Here is an 18,072-nt window from a genome sequence, read left to right on the forward strand (position 1 = left end):
TGAGAAGGGGCCTAAGTGCAAGACAGGAATGGTTGTGACTGATCTGCAGCCTCTTCATAACAGTATGCTTTGAATACTATTTAACTTTATTACTGGAATTATTGGAACTTTATTATTGGAATATCCAATCTGCATGACAGTCTCATAAAAAATATCCTTCTCATGAAATCTATGTTTTTCACAGCACTGAAAATGCACAAGAAACTATCCTTTTTGCACAGGGAGCTTGAAATGACAGCCACCTCACTGCTGTCAGAACTGTAGTTGCATGTACTCTCTATCTTCACACAGGCTGCAGAGGACTTTAGGTCTCTGCTTCCCTTACCAGGTATTTTTTAATCATAAGTGCCTAAGCAACCAGCAAGACTGAGACCAGCACTTTGTTTACTTCCTTAGCCTCCTGAAAAGGGAACTGTGACTGCATTTACTGCCTGGTTATAAAGCTACTGATGTGATAGGCTTTTGACTTTCTATCTGCAGCAGATGATTCAGCTGACCATAACGTTCTGGATGAACAGTCTAGAAAACAGAAGTGTGCTCTCTGGCACCTCTTAAAACATGAGACATAGAATAGAGACCAGGTAGCTACAAAAAGGAAAATAAAATAAAATAAAAACAACAAAAAAGCACCATTGCATTCTAATACCAAACAGCCAGAAAAAGACTGGATAGAGTACCAGCCAGAAAGATGCTCTGAACTGTGCAAAAGGAAATTATTTTTCATTGTTTGTTTCACACTGTGTTCAGGACAACAGAATATTCCTTCTTTGAACAGCATTACGTGAAAGAAATATGATTCCATTATCAGTTTATTCCCCTCTTGGGAAGAACCCATAAGGCTCTCTAAAACTTAATGTTTGGGTCAGAAGTATGAGGTCATTCTGTGCTCTGACATAGAGAGTATTGGTTCATAAAGAGGAATTTCAATGGCAGGATTATCTCTTTATCAATATATCTTAATACTTGGCATTATCATTGACTTTTCCTCCTGGGGCTTACCTTCTACAACAGGTTTAAAAGAGTTAATAATTCACACCCATATTATACATTATTTTAAGGACCCAACTCAACTGAAAGTGCCTCAGCTATATTTTCAGATATTTAAGACAATCACTGGAAAAGTTATTCTATTTTGTCAGAGCTTTTCTCAAATTCCTTGAGTGGCACCCTGAGATAGCAGTAGTTCAGCAACTCTAGTGCTGAGAAGTGAGAGGGAGAAAAAAATCCACTCAAAGTATTTATACTTATTCCCTGACTTTGGAGGAACGGAGCTGCTGCCAGCTATTAGAAGTGTTTAGCTTGTCCTGGATTACAGGAAGCACTTAAGAAAACTGTTTCTCACTTTTCATTCTAAAAAAAAGCCCATAGAGTTGGATGACACTAATATCCAGAAGCTCACAATCTCTAGCTGGCAGTGATACCACTGCTTCCTCCCTCTGTACCACCCCAGATGCTGTGGACTTGTATCAGTTGAACCAGTCACAGCACTGGTAAGAGAAGCTGAAGCATTAATCTAGCAGAATATTAGCTAAAAAAATAAAAATTAAAAGAAAAAAAAAAAAAACCAACCACAAAAAGGGGGGTAGGGAGTGTTGCGTCTTGGCTTATAAAACTCACTTGGCTCCCATAAATGTCTGACAGGCACCAAAGGTGGCATGAGGGAAGAACTGTGGAGCAAAGGAGTGGTGAAAAGGCAGAAGCAAAGAAATAGAGTGAAAACCATGTTTTAAATACAACAAAGGTTAAGCTTTCATAAATCTAGACCCTAAATCTATAGGGCTCAAATGACCCTTTTTCAACAACAGGTTTTGCTAACCCAGCAGGCATGTCAGAACTGTGTCCACTTACCTCATCTTTGCATATCTGACAACCAAATAAAGTTACTTGGCATGAAAATTCTTGGTTATATTTCTGGCATTCTCTCCAAAGACATGCCAGTATTTCAGAATAACACTTTCTCTGCAATTCAGTGCTCTTCAGAGAAGCAGGAAGATGATATAATGCAGTTTATTATCAAAATGGATCATTAAATTGGTTCCATTTTCATAGCCGCAGAAAAATCAGTCAAGCTAACCTACATGCCATGAAGCTATCAAATCAAAAGAAAATTTCCCAATAAGCCTGCATAGAAAAGAATACTATTTAGTAATGGCAATTGCAAATGTTAATGAAATTATTTTCTCTCAGACACCATAAGAATGTGTGAAAGTTAATAGTGACATTGAGATACAACTGCTAATCATTGCAAGGTCCTTTCCATCGCAGTCAATCAACCAATTGCTATCAAACATTTCCCTAGTTATTTCAGGTCGACTATTATTTTCAAAATAACTCTCATAATGTTTTTCTTATTCAAACAAATTCCCCTTAGATTACTGTTACATTGAATGGTAATTTCGGACTAAAAGTAAAAGACAAGATATGAAGCTTCAAGAATGATTTGCAAAGAGAAATGAAGCCCTGGTAATTGTTCAGGGTAGCTGTGACAGCAATATGTAGGTGATTAAAACTGATTTATAAAATATAACTGATCATTAGACACTAATGTGCTATCAAGTTTAATGGTCATTTGTTTTTTCTTTGGAGTATTTTCTTTGTGACAAGGTACAGCTGTCAGACCTTCAACAGATCTTGATTCTTTTTGGCAGAAAAAAACCAACAATCTGCAGTTCACTGAATATTTTCCAAGCATATTCCCAGTTGCCATAGAGGTAGCAGACATTCTGGAGAAACTCCAGGTGAAGCTAAAACCAAGCAGTTCTTGGCATTGCAAAAATTATTTTGATACTGTCAAATACTCCAATAAGATCCAATAGTGAATTACAAAAGTTCTGCTTCAAAGGTTTCACAAATCCTTCTTTGGAATTGATCAGAAGCCTCCAAAATACACAAGTGTTTCAATATGGGCACACAATAACTTCAGAGCTATGAATATCTGTGATATGCCACCATCTGCATCATACTACCTATGGAGCAATATCATATTAGGACAGAAAGTTGGGCTACCTTCTAGCAGGCAAGTACAAGAAAATTTTGGTTATTTCTGTACTTTGCAAAATTTTTGCTGAGTAATTCAGCAAGAGCTGAACAGTCTGTTCAGTGATCCTAGCAGAGCGGGTGCTCTGGACAAGTTGAGGCTGCCATTTGTGTGAATTTAATGCTCAGATTTGATTTATTTATTGATCTTGTTTTACAACTGAAATAGTCAAGTTCCAAGCAGTGTTTAGCTGCAGTTGGTCAGCTATGTTGCAGGGCATTTTCATACACTCCCCAACTGGATACACTTACAAGCATATCCAACAAGTGTTATCCAACTCAAAGGAAAATGCAGCTGTTTCCCACAGTGCATGAAACCTTGGGGTTTGCATTCTGTGAACACTTAGGTTGACAGACTATCTGGACAGCAAGGAGAGGTGAAAAGAAGGAGAAAGCTTGTCTGAAAAAATTCATTTAACAGTTCAAAACACTTCACACTATTTACCCCGGCTTTAATTATAATTGACTCTGAAGGACACATTTTGCACATAAGTGTACTGAAGAGATTTAATCTCTTTTGACACACATGGCCATAAAGATTTTATCATGGGATATCTAGGGAGAGATAACAGTCCCTAAAAGAAAAACCAGAATACATGCCAATTCTATAAAAGCCTTATTCTCTCCTCCCAAAAATAAATTGAAAAGAGCTTAAAGGTCTTTTTTGATCTAAATGATTCTATGATGCTAAGATACACAAGCCCTCATTAACATATTTCAAACTCATATAAGGGCCTATAAAATCCCACATATTATATGCAGTACTCCTTCTGACACTATACAAAGAGAGTTAATAGCATTTAGAGAGATGAGTCTATTCCTGACTACTTCTGACACTTGAACTGAATCTTATCTGAATCCTGGTCCTTAAAAATATTTTCTTTAGATGATGTGCCTTTACAAGGATATTGCTCTCATCCAGATGCAGTTGTTCCAACCATGCACATGCACATCAGAACATAATCTTGGATATAAAAAATTAAACAAAACTAAAAAGCAAACTTTATTAGCATGAGGTCTTGCCATGGTTTAACACAGCAGGCAGTGAAATACCACACAGCTGCTCACTATTCAATTCCTCTGCACCATCACAGAGGGATGGGAGACAGAAGTGGGGGAGAAAATGTCAAATCTGTGAGTCGAGATAAAGAAACAGTTTAATAGAACAGAAAAGGAAGAGGAAATAATAATAGCAATACCAATGCTACTTATAATAGGATTAGAATATACAAAGCAAGTGATTCACCACCTGCTGAATGATGCCCAGCCATACCCAAAGAGTGGCCCCAGACCAGCTTTTGCCCTAGTTTATATACTGAGAGTGCCATTATATGGTATGGAATACCCCTTTGGCCAGTGTGCATCAGCAGTCTCAGCTGCATAGTCTCCTCCTGGTGGGGTTGGTTGAGAAGCTTTAAAGTTCTTTACTCTGTGTAAACATGGCTTAGCAACACCTAAAACATCAGTGTGTTATCAACATCACTCTCATCTTAATTCCAAAACATAGCACTATACTGCTACTGGGAAAAAAATTAACTCTAATCCTGGCCAACACTGGGACAGGTCTCTAGCTCCTCTTAATTCAACCAGTGGGTATCAATGAACTCCAAGTTTTCTGCAAGTCAGACAGACTTGTCAAATTATTTCATCTGTCATAATGTCAAGATGTGATACTTTCACCTCAAGATCCAGAAGTATTTTCTTAACAATTATTTCTGTACTGAACCCCCTCAGCCTTCAGCTTTTTTTTTTTTAATTGCAGAGCAATTCAAATTACAAGAGATGAGATCCCCTAGAAAAGGTAAGCAATTCCAGTCTAAATCTCTCACATTGATTAACACCCTGTACCTAGTAGCTGTCATTAGTAACTAATACAGTGGTAGTCAATAGTTAGCATTATCTTCAAAGGGAAAAATCATATTGCACTTCTAAAAATTTCATCCAGCTATTACAAATTTTGCTTTGCAGTCAGCTATTCACTTCAGTTTTCAAAAAGAACATTTTTGAAGCTGGTCCTGTTACCAGACATTCACATTCAGATAAAAAGTCATAAAATTATTTTACATTAAAAACATATTTTTTACAGGTGTTATACTAGATCTTATAGAAATGGCACCCCAAGACTTTTAGTCAGGACAAATACAGAGATACCATTTCATTCATAAAAGAAGAATGGAGCATTGTATTTTTAAGTAGGATTCAAATATATTGTTTTCCAATTCATAAATTTTTACACATCATTTTCCCACCTGTAAATGAGAAATACAATTCTCATTTTTGCAAACAACTAATAAAACAACTCTCTTTCAACCTTTGTCTCTTTAGACTAGAAAGAACTCATCAAGCCAAAGTAATAGCCCTGTGCATGAATACTTCTGCTGATCTGGCACCTAAGGCTAATGTTCAAGTTATTCATAAAATCAAGATTAAAATCTGTAAGGAAAAGAGATAGAATAAGTCACTTGAGCTCATGGCTATTAATCTTTCATTTCTTGAACAAATCTTTTGCAAAGCACTCTTAAGTTACTTATTATTTCAGATAGAAAAAGGTCAAATATAGAAAGCTATAATCAGTTAAGAAGTGAATATGAATCACCTAGATCCTACAAGAGAAAGCAAGCACTGATCATAAGTAGTTAATTCAAGGTTTTAAAATAGTAGTGAATTTCATATTAGAATTAAAATAATACTAGTGTAGTAAGTTGCCCAATAGGAGTAGTCATAAATACTGACAATAATTTTAATATTTTGATGAATATTAACATTTAGAAATTTTTTCTTTTCTGAGAATCCTGTTGACTATTTTATATCTAGGAATCTACTTACATCAGACAGTAGAAAAGTTTCTTTTCCACCCATTTCCATTTATTGGTTTATTTGTGGGTGAAATTATTTCTTTGTCCTTGTCAAAATCACAAGGTGCCTTGGGAACACCATGGGAAATTCTGAGAACAAGGTACACATAGGGTAAAAAATCATGTGGAAGAAAACATCCAGTGAAAAAGGCAGTTCTCTCTACTCAGCTTTTCATACTTGGATGCTGGCAGTAATTGCTGACCAGTGTAGTGTGGGTTATTGCACTCCTGCCTGATGGCTTTGCAGTAACATACTCCTGATAATCCTAATAAGGTACAACAGGTAAAAATTTCTGTCTTCTTGCGGGGAAAGGAAGTGATATTTATGCTAACAATCTCTTTAATAGCAGGATTTTAATAAACTTCACTAATTGGTTCTATCTGCTTGAAGGATTGTTTGGGGCTTTTTTTCTATTATGACAATTTTCTAACCTCATCTAGCTCCGTTACTGTTTGCTAAAATTTAAAGCACAGCTGTCACAGAGAAAATTTTGATGCTTTGCAGCCTTTTCTATTTTTGTTTAGTTTCTTTCCTCAAAAAGGACTTGCATTAATGTCTGAAGCATTTAATGTCAGTTTACTAGTTAGTGTTCAGGTAATGAAGCGAAGCACAAAATTCTGATGGAGGGCTTGGTCAGGAACTATTTCAGAAATGAATTGCCAAGCACAAAAATATTTCAGTTAGAACCACTTGCATTTTAAATAGAATATTTTATGCTTCTGAGGAAAAAAAATTGAAAACACTAAAGTTTTCAATACTAGTAGTAGTAGTACTAGTACTACTACTAATAATAATAACAGAAATAATAATATATTATTATGTTAGTTCTAATCTGTATTTTGGAAGATTGGAAAAACTACTGAAAACTTATAAAAAAACCAAATATTTCCTGATTTTGTTTCAAAATAAAAAAGTGTTCATTCTCTGTTGAATTACTTTATTAGTAAAACATGTTAATTTAAAATACGTTTCAGTAAAACACCTTCTACATGCTCTTGGCAAGCCTAACATCAAACATAAAATGTAACTGGATATTGAAGAATGGAAACAGGCAGAAAAATTACTTGTGATTTGGGTAAAAGAGCTAAACCTTTCAATTATCCAAGGACAGAAATAAGACTGGAGTTGATTTGGGCAGCTCTGCATTGTTATAGAAATGTATGAGAGCAGCATGAAGCTGTAGAGAGAGAATTTACGTATTTAAGCCTATTGATGCTAAACTTGCCTTTCTAATACCCTCTACTTATCCTAAAGAAATAGATTTTGGAATTGGCTGGGCCTGTGGACCAGGGGTTGAAAGCTAATCCTGCAGTGAAAAAAATCCTCTTTGGGATAAAATTTTAAAAGCACCAGAAGAGAAAGCTTTGGAGTACTGTCACAGAAATAGTAAGTTTGGGATGGAATATGAAGAGAAATCTCTATAAGATTAAGAAATAAAGAATAGTGATTGTGAGAGCTTGGGAAACTAATCACCCAGACTTGGATGCAATATAAATGCCATCATTAGGAACTGAAGGCTTAGGTAGTCTTCAACCTGCTGTAAGACAGATTTCTTTAATAAATACCCAGTGAACCAAGGAAAATTAATGCTGCTTTGGACATGGGTTTAGCAAGAATCAAGGTCTTACAGAACAGCTTTTCATAGAAAATAATCTTGGCTATAGTGATCATAAACTGAATCAGTCTCTATCAAACTGCAAGACAGACAACAGGCCTGCCTATGACTAATGTTTGGGATTTTAGAAAGGAACTAATGAAAGCATACACAGTGAATTAAGAATAAAAAGCTTCTAACACATAGAAAGTAAGGAATTACTTTAAATCAAAGAGCATGCACTATTTCTGGTTTAAACTGTAAGGAAAAAAACCCAAAAGAAGCTAACAAAAAAAGCTTATGAGGCTTACTTCAGTGAATTAGCTGCTTTTGTAGACATGCAAATCTACCAAGAACAAAGAGAGAGCACTGTTTCTCAGAAGTTACAGGATATAGAAAAGAGGAAAATAGCTAATTTTTTGTGTGTGAGACTTCATTTACCATTAAAATAATCAGCACAAATTCTTTAAAACCAATAAAGGAGCATGGGAAATAAAAATGTTACAGTGTACAAATACATAATGTATTAGAGATTAACATTACTCTGATCTGATTACAGTTCTGATCCACATATTAAATGCATATTTTGTCTCCATTTTCTATAAAGTTAACGATGAGGACATTAGTGGAAAAAGGAGCAAAAATGAAAGTAGTGCATAAGAAATTATGACACCTGAGGGAGAAATAAATGTTAACATCCTTAATACCTCATAAAGCAAAAATAAGGCAGGCTGGATAGTTCATGGTGGAATATAGAAATATGAAACTGTCACATGAAATTGACACTCTGATTGCTAGAATTTTTGGGGGTAGTATCATGACTGGAGAACTGTAAAGGTAGAACTAAATTCAAAAGAACATGAACAAAGACAACTTCTGGAACCACTAGACTTAATAAACTGATTTATAAAAAAAAAAAAAACAGAATACCATTTGAAGGAAGAGTTAAAGGCAGAGAGAAATTTTAAAAAAGTATAAATTATAATGTGACTTTATCAAGGGTATATCATCTCAAACCAATCCAATATCTCTTTTCAAAAGTTATCTGCTTTGTTTGACAGGAGAATATTATTTATCAGATATTTAAATAAGGCATTTGATTCATTTTCCCTGCAGAGAAAGTTAGCTAAAGGTGGAGAAGGCAGATGCTAATACTGAATTTCTAAAGCAGCTAAGGATGAGTGTTTCTAAAGCAGCTAGAGGGATCAACAACAACTTATACTGACTACGTAGACAAGGAATGAGGATAGTTTACTAGGTGTCTTATCAGTCCTTTGTAATAAGTTACTACAAGATCTTCAGGAGAAGAACAGATGAAAATAGCAGACAATATAAAGTTGTACCGGATTATCATTATTACAAAGATCAGAACATCTTATAAAAGCATTAAATTACTTATGATTTAACTGATAGTATGAAATATAAATTAATAGTAGGAAAAGCAAGTTCATGCCACCGGAAGATGACTATGAATAGTGATTACTGTAGTTACAAATAAACTAATGAGCTCACAAATGCATGGGGAAAGACATTTGTTGTGAAAGGAAGCAAAAGGCCTAATCAGAAATATTGTGTATAGTTCTGGACAACTAGTTTCAGAGAAGTTTAAATGGAATAGCTGCTAAAATGACTACAATTACTGGAGAGCTAAATGGGGCAATGTCAGCACAAGATTAAATGATAGTAAGTTAGCTATAAATGCATCTTTACAACAAATTCAGGAAAAGGCTTCCAAATAGAGAAATGACAACAAGAAAATTCTATTATTTCAAGACAAAGATTTATGAGTTTATATAGAGTATTGCATGAGTAGATAGAAGAGTTCTTTGTAATAAGTACTCTTGCTCCTCTTACAAGCTTTCCTAGACAGCTACATATGTCTAAGTTACATACACACATGGGATTTATCCAAATCAAGTATCCAGGAGGGCTGGTAATCATCACCAGAGTATATAGAAGGGAACTCTCTCCTCATGATGGGTCTGCAGCATTCAGTGTTTGGCTTTTGGTTTGTTTTTTCATGCTTGCCACCACTGCATCCAGCATAGACTAAACTCAGATGGGGAGTTCATTTCTCTAGTAGAATATTAGTGCAGTGGACAGGACATAAATGAGCATTCACACTGAGACTTGTTACATTTGTGCCTTTGCCCTTGTACTACAAACCTTAATTTTATATGTCAGTGGGAAACATTTCAATACAAGTGGAACACAGTAGCATATTAGCAGACATTTTCATATCTCACTGAACTGGCTGTCTGCATGGCTGCACACAGCTGTTGCAGATTGGACAAATCACTAAATGTGGCCTTCCTGTGTAATGGTGGAGTGTGCACCATTCCCATTACTGCCTTTGTGAATGACAACTGAGAAAAAAATACTGAACTATACAAAATTTTTTAAAAAAATTTTAAGTTGCCATTTACTGTTATTTCTGATGCCCTTCCCATACATTTCTCACTGTATTTAAAAAAAAATATAGTGCATGAAGAAACAGTCCTTATTTCATTTGTTTGTCTGACATGTAAACAGACACAGGCTCCACTGTGACTGACAAATTTTCAAGGGAGATAGAGCAGAATACTTGGTGAAAGAAACTGAATACTTGCAGCAAGTATGTCTAAGTGATGGTGGCAGAATCATGTTGAGAGTAAATGGCTCCTGGGACCCAGGAGTTTTCTTAAATTTAGGACCCAAGGCAATAAACTCTCCCATTCTATCACCAGACAAGTAGCTTATTGGGCTGGAGGGTTGGATGGAGCAAGGTGAAGCCTCCATAATCCCCATTGTCCCTAAGTGAACTCTCTAGAGCTGTCACAAAAGCTGTGTGCACATGATCATGCACAAATGAGGACCCCATTATGTCCTACTACCTGCTACAGTAGATTTCACAATGTTAAAACCACTGATTAGAGGATCCATGACAATGTTTAAACCTTAGCTAGCTGCAAAATGGGATGAGATAGAAAGAGATAGTGAACATAATAAAAACAACTCCCTAAATGTGTGGAATTAATGTGAGACATTGTTAAATTCAGCTATGAAATGGGCTGGGACAATGCACCAGCTAAATAACAAAGCCCCAAAGGGAAGAGATTACACAGAGACCAGCGAAAAAGGGAAGAAATACTAGACCAAAGAAAAAAAGGTAAGAACCCTTGAACAGAATCTCAAGAACTGAGAAATTAATTATGGTTGGATTACCAGAGCATTCCTGAGCATTCCTATAGCCTCAACTCAAGGTCAGCCTACTGTCATTACATTGAGTCTAAATGAAGCATTCCAGAAAAAACATAACAGTGAAAGGAAGATGCATATTTCAACTTCCCAAAAAAGGAGGCAACCCCTTCCTCCCACTTAGGGAGAAACCACAGGCCATTAAGTGAGAAAATGAGTAATTGGGCCTGATTGTCCAGGATGCGGAGGCTGATCAGTGGATAGGCAATGATGGCCCATGCATTTTAACTCCAGTTAGTTAGGGGACAATTGGTGATATTTTTAATAAATACAGGAGCATAAATTTTAATGGTAACACAAGATGCCAAGAAGCAGAGCATGAGATCCATATGGCAAACAGCTGAGGCAAGAAGTGTGAACTGTACAAATTGTTGTGTGTTAAATTACCAAGGGCAGTTTATGGCTCCCTAATGAAAGGCACAGGGCAATTGCTCACTTCACAATTACAGGCCATTGTGAAAATATTTTAGGTTTTTGATGTTTTTAAATGGACACACCTGGCACATAGTGACAGGCAGTGCGTGTTCCTTCGGCTCAGACAGAAAGAAGGAATCTGCTCTATGTCTACTGTGTACAGCCCTTGCACCACCTGACACAAAAATTACTGAGATATTGCAGTATCCAATCTCTGTTGTGGCATGAAATAGAATTTCTGAAATCACAGCTGGTGTGGAGAAAAGACAATCATCTTCAGAACCACTTCCAATTATCTCACCTGTCTGGTCATTTTGGCCATCAAGGTGACTGAGCAATTGACAATGTAGCCCCACTAACAGCTGCTGTACCAAACATTGCAAACCTAACATCTATCTTGCAAGCAGCTGCACATCCCCAGCTAGGAAGGGCTCACTACAAAAATTATATTCTTTATGGATCCATTGCATGGGCAGGATAAAGAAAAGTTTGCTTGGGAAGGAATACAATGCCTTAACAGATTCTCACAAGGGTATAAATATTTACCCACTACCACTCACACTGCACTTGCTGAATTTCTACAGACAGCCTCATTCCCCCAAGACAGGAAACTGTACCAATTATCAGGGATAGCTGGATTAGTGCAACTTCCCTGGAGAAGGTGGGGAAAGCAGAAGGAGTAGCATGGCAAGTACTCAATACAGCAGAAATTGATATTCCACCCAGAAAATGTCACAGATCAAATAAAGTAATATTTTTAGATACCTGGTGGATAGCAGGCAGTGCAGTGACTCCTTCAGATACCTTATGAAAAATCAGAGATATAAGTTCCCCAATCAAGAAAGGAGTTACAATAATTAATGAGAATTTTAGAATATTGGAGGGTGTTTTATTATTTCCCATCCATTATACTCATTCTTTGGTTCCTCCGACATGTTCACTTTTTGTCTGTAATAGTTTATGTGATCTTGAAAGATTTTCAGTTTCAAACGTAAGTGGGAGCAGTAGAGCCCCTTTTAATATGACATGAAGGTTACTTGGTAATCGCATACCAGTCTTCCAAAGCTCTAATCAGAAAGTGATGCACAAAAGGCCAACATTTGATGTTTTTTATTGACCTGATGAAACATTTTTAAAAAGGGTGTACTCCTTGTGATGTTAAGAGGGCATCAGCTCAAAATAACTCAGTGCTTAAGGACTCTGATTCATCAGACCTTCCAGTATTTCATTTGCAAACCAAATTGCAGAGTGTACCTCTGCTCTACTGTTAGTCTACTTGCATTAGAAAAATTGCTGTGGAAATCTTGAAGTGATTAAATGTCAGTGTAATGAATTTCATATACTGAAAGGTAAAAACGCCGAAGTGTCTAAGTTTTAATAAGTGCTCCATAACAGAAGTGGAGAAATCTGAAAACAAAATTTATGCTGCAACCAATTAATTAAAAAGAAAATTCTACTAGAACAGCTTGGATAGGCAAACACTTTTGATTCTATGATAATAGGAAACATAAAGCAAACCAAGATTGACATATTTCTTGTGGTAATGGGCATTTGAATCCCATGGGCAGCTGGAAGGGAAAAGGGTACAAAGTCTCTGCATGTGTCTTGCTCAAGTATTTTCCCTATCTACAGCATGAATTGCTTCATCCAGACTTTGAGTTGACTTACTGTTCTATAGGAATGAACAGTGACTTGCAGGGCTATATTGAATGCCTAGAATAAACACAAATTTTTGCTGCTTGTTCACTTCATTATGAGACAGGGTTTTAGCTACAGTCAATGACATAAAAAAAACATGAGTCACCAGCACTTTTCAACAGTGTCTGCTGTCTGAGCCATTACCCAAATATAGTTACTACCTCCGTAGTTTTGCTATTCTAGGTGATGGAGAGCTAACAACAAAAGAACAAATGTGTCTTAATAGAAGCTTTACTTTCCTTTGCTGTCATAGACAAGTCATGATCAGAAAAACTATAGAATGCTGTTCTTGATTGTCTATATTATTTTTCTATTTTATACTTTTTCAATTATAAAAGCATTGTATATATATATGAGAATTTCACAGCTCATTCAAAATCAGGGATAAATTTTACCACCAACTTTATCAGTGTGAGATCATCCCAACCACAAATGAATCATTTAACAGAAGTTTTACATGAATATTATTTAACTGAGCACATACTGCAGTTACTCCTCCTTATATTTTGAGAGAATTAAACAGAGAATCAGCCTTTGCTCATAACCAAATATGAATAAATCCAAACTAGAACAAAACCCAGCACGTCAGTAAATAAAATCACTATGGCCCATGACTGCTTAAAGATAAATGTAGAACCTCTCAAATAACTCGCCTCTTTCTTTCTTTGTTTTTTTTTTTCTTTTAATCTCTGTTATATTTAAGTTCTTTTACAAAGTCACTAGAAGGGTTGTCTTTACAAGTCTTCTTCTCTGTTTTTACTGACAAAGCTGTAGAGATAACAGAATAGACAGGGTGCAATCAAAGTCCCAAGTTCTCTAAGTGTTTATTTGCTGTATGACTGAATCTGCTCAATATTTCATTAAACTAAAAAAAGGGAATGACTAATAACACTATCAGCTTTTCAATGCATTAAGGATATAACACAATAACAGCTGCTTTTAACTATTCTGTTTTCCTCTTCTTTATTCAGTCAGGGCTATGATTATCTGACAGTTGGTTAATACCTTCCACAAAATAGGCACCTCTGTGACTGAAGGCAGGCAAAGGAACAAGGCACTGAGCAATGTGCAGAAATACTAGAGTGCAAGCTCTATACTCCTGCTATCTGTTTGCATGCCTTAAGCAGAGTTTCTCATGATTACAGGAGAGTTTGAAATTGTTATATTGCAAAGCATGCCTAACATCACATCCATTTTTATTGCTGTAAATTCTCTGTTGATCTCTATGTAGCTGCATTTTTTTTTTTTTTTAATGCAGGCCTTTTTGGAGAAATTTGGACATTCAGCAATAAAAGGCATGCATAGTGACCATGCCCATGATGGCAGAAAACACATATATCTGAATCTGATCTTCAGAGTATCACTGTCAACATTCCAACAAATTAAGTCTTCCCAAAGACATCTTTGGTCTGTTTTTTCACAAAATCCATCTGGTAAATATCCTGTAACCTGGTTGAGATTTTCAACTATTGTAAATTTGCTGTAGTAATATGTATTACAAATTATTAGCATCATAATGATAGTTATAGCATTTAAGAATAGAGAACCTAATTTTTCATTTTGAAAAATAAGCAATATTCAACCTTAAAGCACCTGAAATACAGCAGTTACATCCAAAATAAGCAGACTGAAATCAAAGCTCCTATCAGCCTCTTCATGCATTTGGATTTTCCATATTTCATTTGTGAGTATACAGCCACATTAGCATCCTCTTCTACAGGTCTTATATTAAGAAAATATCTCAATAATTGAGATTGCAAATGCCTTTCCTTACATTTCCATCCCTATTTTTTTTAATCAAACAAACAAACAAGAAAGTAAAAGACCCATTACAATTCACTGGATTGACTTAATCTGTGTTGAAAGACTAGGAGGAACAGGACTGGAAAACCACTAATAACTGAGATGCATGCTTTTTACTTTAAGGATTTCAGTACTTGGCTCAAACTTAATATTTTCTGCGAGCATTCTGGAAAAAGATCTAAAAAAAGCAAAAATGAGAGTCACACCATGAACCTGAGAGTGTTGTCCAAATGCTTCTTGAACTCAGGCTTGGTGCTGTGACCAATTCCCTGTAGAAGTTTAATATTAGTTTATTATCAATTCTAAGATTAAATAATTTATTTATAATAAATACAACCCACAATTTGTAAAGAGTTCTTGAAACAGAAACATAGTGTTCTTTTTTTGGTTCTGTTTCTTGATTTTTGTTAACTCCTGTGTTAGGGCACTGCCAAGTAGAAAAAGTCAATAACTTTGTAGTCAGTGACCAAAGTAAAAAGCTGAAGTGAGGAAGTTTTTCAGACAGCCTTTGTTAATCATCATTTGGTACCAAAAAGAGAGTAACTCTTTTTCTAAGCCAGACTGACATATTTAAGAGAAAAAGGACAGTTTTCACACACACAGTCATTAGACAGGGAGATTATTAAGGAGTTTTAATGTCTGAGAGCGCTTTGCTATGTAGGAAAGTGTAAAATGGCAGAGATCTCATTCAGAAATAGGTACTGTGCAAGAGTAAAACACTGCAGCATGGAAAAATAAATCATGGAAAAAACAACCTGATGCAACCCATTATCGTACAGGAGATAAACTTGAATAAACTGATGTTTAAATACACTGCCAAAAGCATCTGTTTTAATATCAGTGTGTCCTTGATCTGGAGTGTGAGCATGCTCAGTATGACCCCAGATTTAAGATTTTAACAGTTTAAATACTATCTGAATATGAATTTAATGTGACATAGATATAACATATATTACAAACAGAAAGTTGGGTCTCAAAACTCCATCTACCAAAATTTGTCTTACCAGCTTCAACATTCCTGTCTCTTGTTATAACAATCACCCTCCATTCAACTCCAAAGGTACCCTAGAGATTTATCTTTCCTAAGAGCTAGGATGAGTAATCTTTGTTGACCATGGAGCACACTCTTGAACTAAAAGAGCAAAGGATGTTGCACTGTTGATGTGCCCTCATAAACATACCCACCTCTCTAGCCCAAAGTATGAAGCACTTCTCTTTTATTTTGTCTAGGGGAGTGTGGTTTTCCCCACATTATGGTTTTCTTTGCACCAAGTTATCTCTGTGCCTTTTTTACTATTTGTTCGCCTTCCTTCTGCATCAAACTTTAGCTGCCAATGTTAAAAGTTATGACCTGCTGTTGTACTTCTCATATAACTTCCATCAGATGATACTGACAGCTTTCAGAATTTTTAAGTAAATTTTCCTTCTTGCCATCCTTGCCTCTAAGGCCACAGCCACAACCTGAGACAAGTTATCAAACATCAACTGTTTAAAAGATGTATACAAGCACAGCTCATTTTAGTTGAAACAAGTACCATACTAACCATTCAACCAGAAGCACAGAAAAATCTCTGAAAGACCATCCCATTCATCAAAGTATTGCCTATAACCAAAAGCAGAAAAAAACCTCTTGCAGCACTGTTAGAATAGTAAAGTTAAAAAGCAGACCTTTATTTGGAAGCTTCCAGGTGTCCTGGTAGTGATGGGGAGCACCCAACAGCTAATTTCCACAATTTTGTACGATTAACTAATTAGGGTATCTAACAGGTGCATCCAATAGGAGACTCAGTTGCCCCAGTAACTCACCCCTGGGTCATCCCCCTCGAAGTTAGTCCTAGGGCTGCTTTGCCCCACTTTTTGTTATGACTTCTCAGATTCCAGCTGGGAAATAAAATGTTGTTCTTGTAGGTCCTCTTCCTGACAATAAGACTTTCCAATACTTCAGGAATATGGTTAGAAAGTCAGTTATTGTTCTGAAATCTAAGAGAAAAGGTAGGAAAAGTACTAGAGTTAATTAAGAAGATATGTAACTACATAACAGCAGCTAGGAGTATAAGAAAAATCTATAAAATCAGAAGTCTTTTGGGCCTCAAAAGTAATTCCTTTTCTTAGCACAACTGACTAGTTACTCATTTGTCCCAGAAAACAAGGTAATTCCTCTAGTAGATCACATTACAAAACAGCAGATAACAAGAGATACACACATTTCTAATAAACATGTAATCATTATTTATTTCTTCTGAAGTAATATGATTTTCTGCATTCTGACCAGCCACATCCCAAGGTCAACAATTCAGGGCAGCAGCCCTGAGAAAGGAATCCAGCTACTTAATCTCTGTTCCACAATTCTTACCCACTGTTAACATTTTTTCATTTTTGCAAGGTCTGTTTACAGAGAGAAAGGTTATAAATGCTCAGTGAAAGGTAGAAACTAGCCTTCCTGTTAGTTTTACAGAATAATGTATTCAATATTGTCAGATCAGCTGGAAAACCAAACAAATACAAGACATTACTGAATAAATTATCTGTATTTATATACGATCAAGACAGACATGATTGCTTACATATGAAAAGAGAGGAGGGAGAAGACCAGGGTCTTTGAAATAGTCAAATCTTGGACCTGCTCATTTCAAGTTTGCCAGTATTTATTGAAAAATGCCCTGGGACTTTCAGCAGAACAAAAAGGAGGTTCTTTGCAACAGCTACCTACCAGCAATGTTTGGTTTCACACAAGGAAGTAAATGTTAAATTCCTAAAGGCACCTTGAGACTCCAGTCATCATTTCCTGCACAGAAGGGGAAGAGGAAAGGTGTAAGGATTGTGTGGCTAAGGCAAAATCTTTCAGCTGGCTGAGAGGGGATGGACCACACAGCAATAAAGCCCAGGCGAGTTGCCCTTCTGATGTCAGTTGTGTATGATACAACCACAGCCTGACATGATCATCAGTCTCCTAGAGGCATTGGCATGGGTTATCAGAGACCAACCATATAGGAATCTGTTAAGGGCTGTGGAGTGCTGTCTACTGCTGTTGCAGTTTCAGGCAAATGGATTTGGTGCTTCCACACATAACTGTGCTGATCAAAGGGTTTAAACATTCATGTGTTGAACTTAACTGGTCTTACCTGCTCCTGTATTTTCACTAACTGTACATTCCATGATGGATCAGTAGAAGTTCCCTGACCACTGTTTTTTCCAGAAAGCATATTTTCAGTGTCTGAAATTCCAAGCAAGACCCCTTCCCGCTGAAGAAATCAAGTGCTTGAACACCAATAAAACTGCCTTTTCCTACCCTGTCACATCTAAGCCAGTTAGAAGGTGTTGTCACCAGCACAGTTAAATGTTAAAGCAGCTTGGTGACACTTGCATACTTTTTGACATGCTTCTCCATCCCACGTGGTTCTTGAAGACTGCATTCTTTAGGATGTTAACATAGC

At 36.2% G+C, this 18,072-nt stretch overlaps 1 protein-coding gene across 1 annotated transcript in view; it reads right to left on the reverse strand.

Moving 5' to 3' along the window:
• The window catches only part of LOC111928358 (uncharacterized), a 93,277-nt gene that overhangs the window by 53,960 nt on the left and 21,245 nt on the right, over nucleotides 1-18,072 (reverse strand). The window contains exons 4-5 of the mRNA XM_086890437.1: nucleotides 17,349-17,423; nucleotides 16,445-16,618 (exon numbers count right to left, since the gene is read on the reverse strand). Coding sequence (XP_086746563.1) covers nucleotides 17,417-17,423 — 7 coding nt within the window. The 3' untranslated portion in view covers nucleotides 16,445-16,618; nucleotides 17,349-17,416. The remainder of the gene's footprint in view (nucleotides 1-16,444; nucleotides 16,619-17,348; nucleotides 17,424-18,072) is intronic.

The sequence above is a fragment of the Cyanistes caeruleus genome, chromosome 5 (assembly GCF_971803275.1).
Source record: "Cyanistes caeruleus chromosome 5, bCyaCae1.hap1.1, whole genome shotgun sequence".
NCBI lineage: Eukaryota > Metazoa > Chordata > Aves > Passeriformes > Paridae > Cyanistes > Cyanistes caeruleus.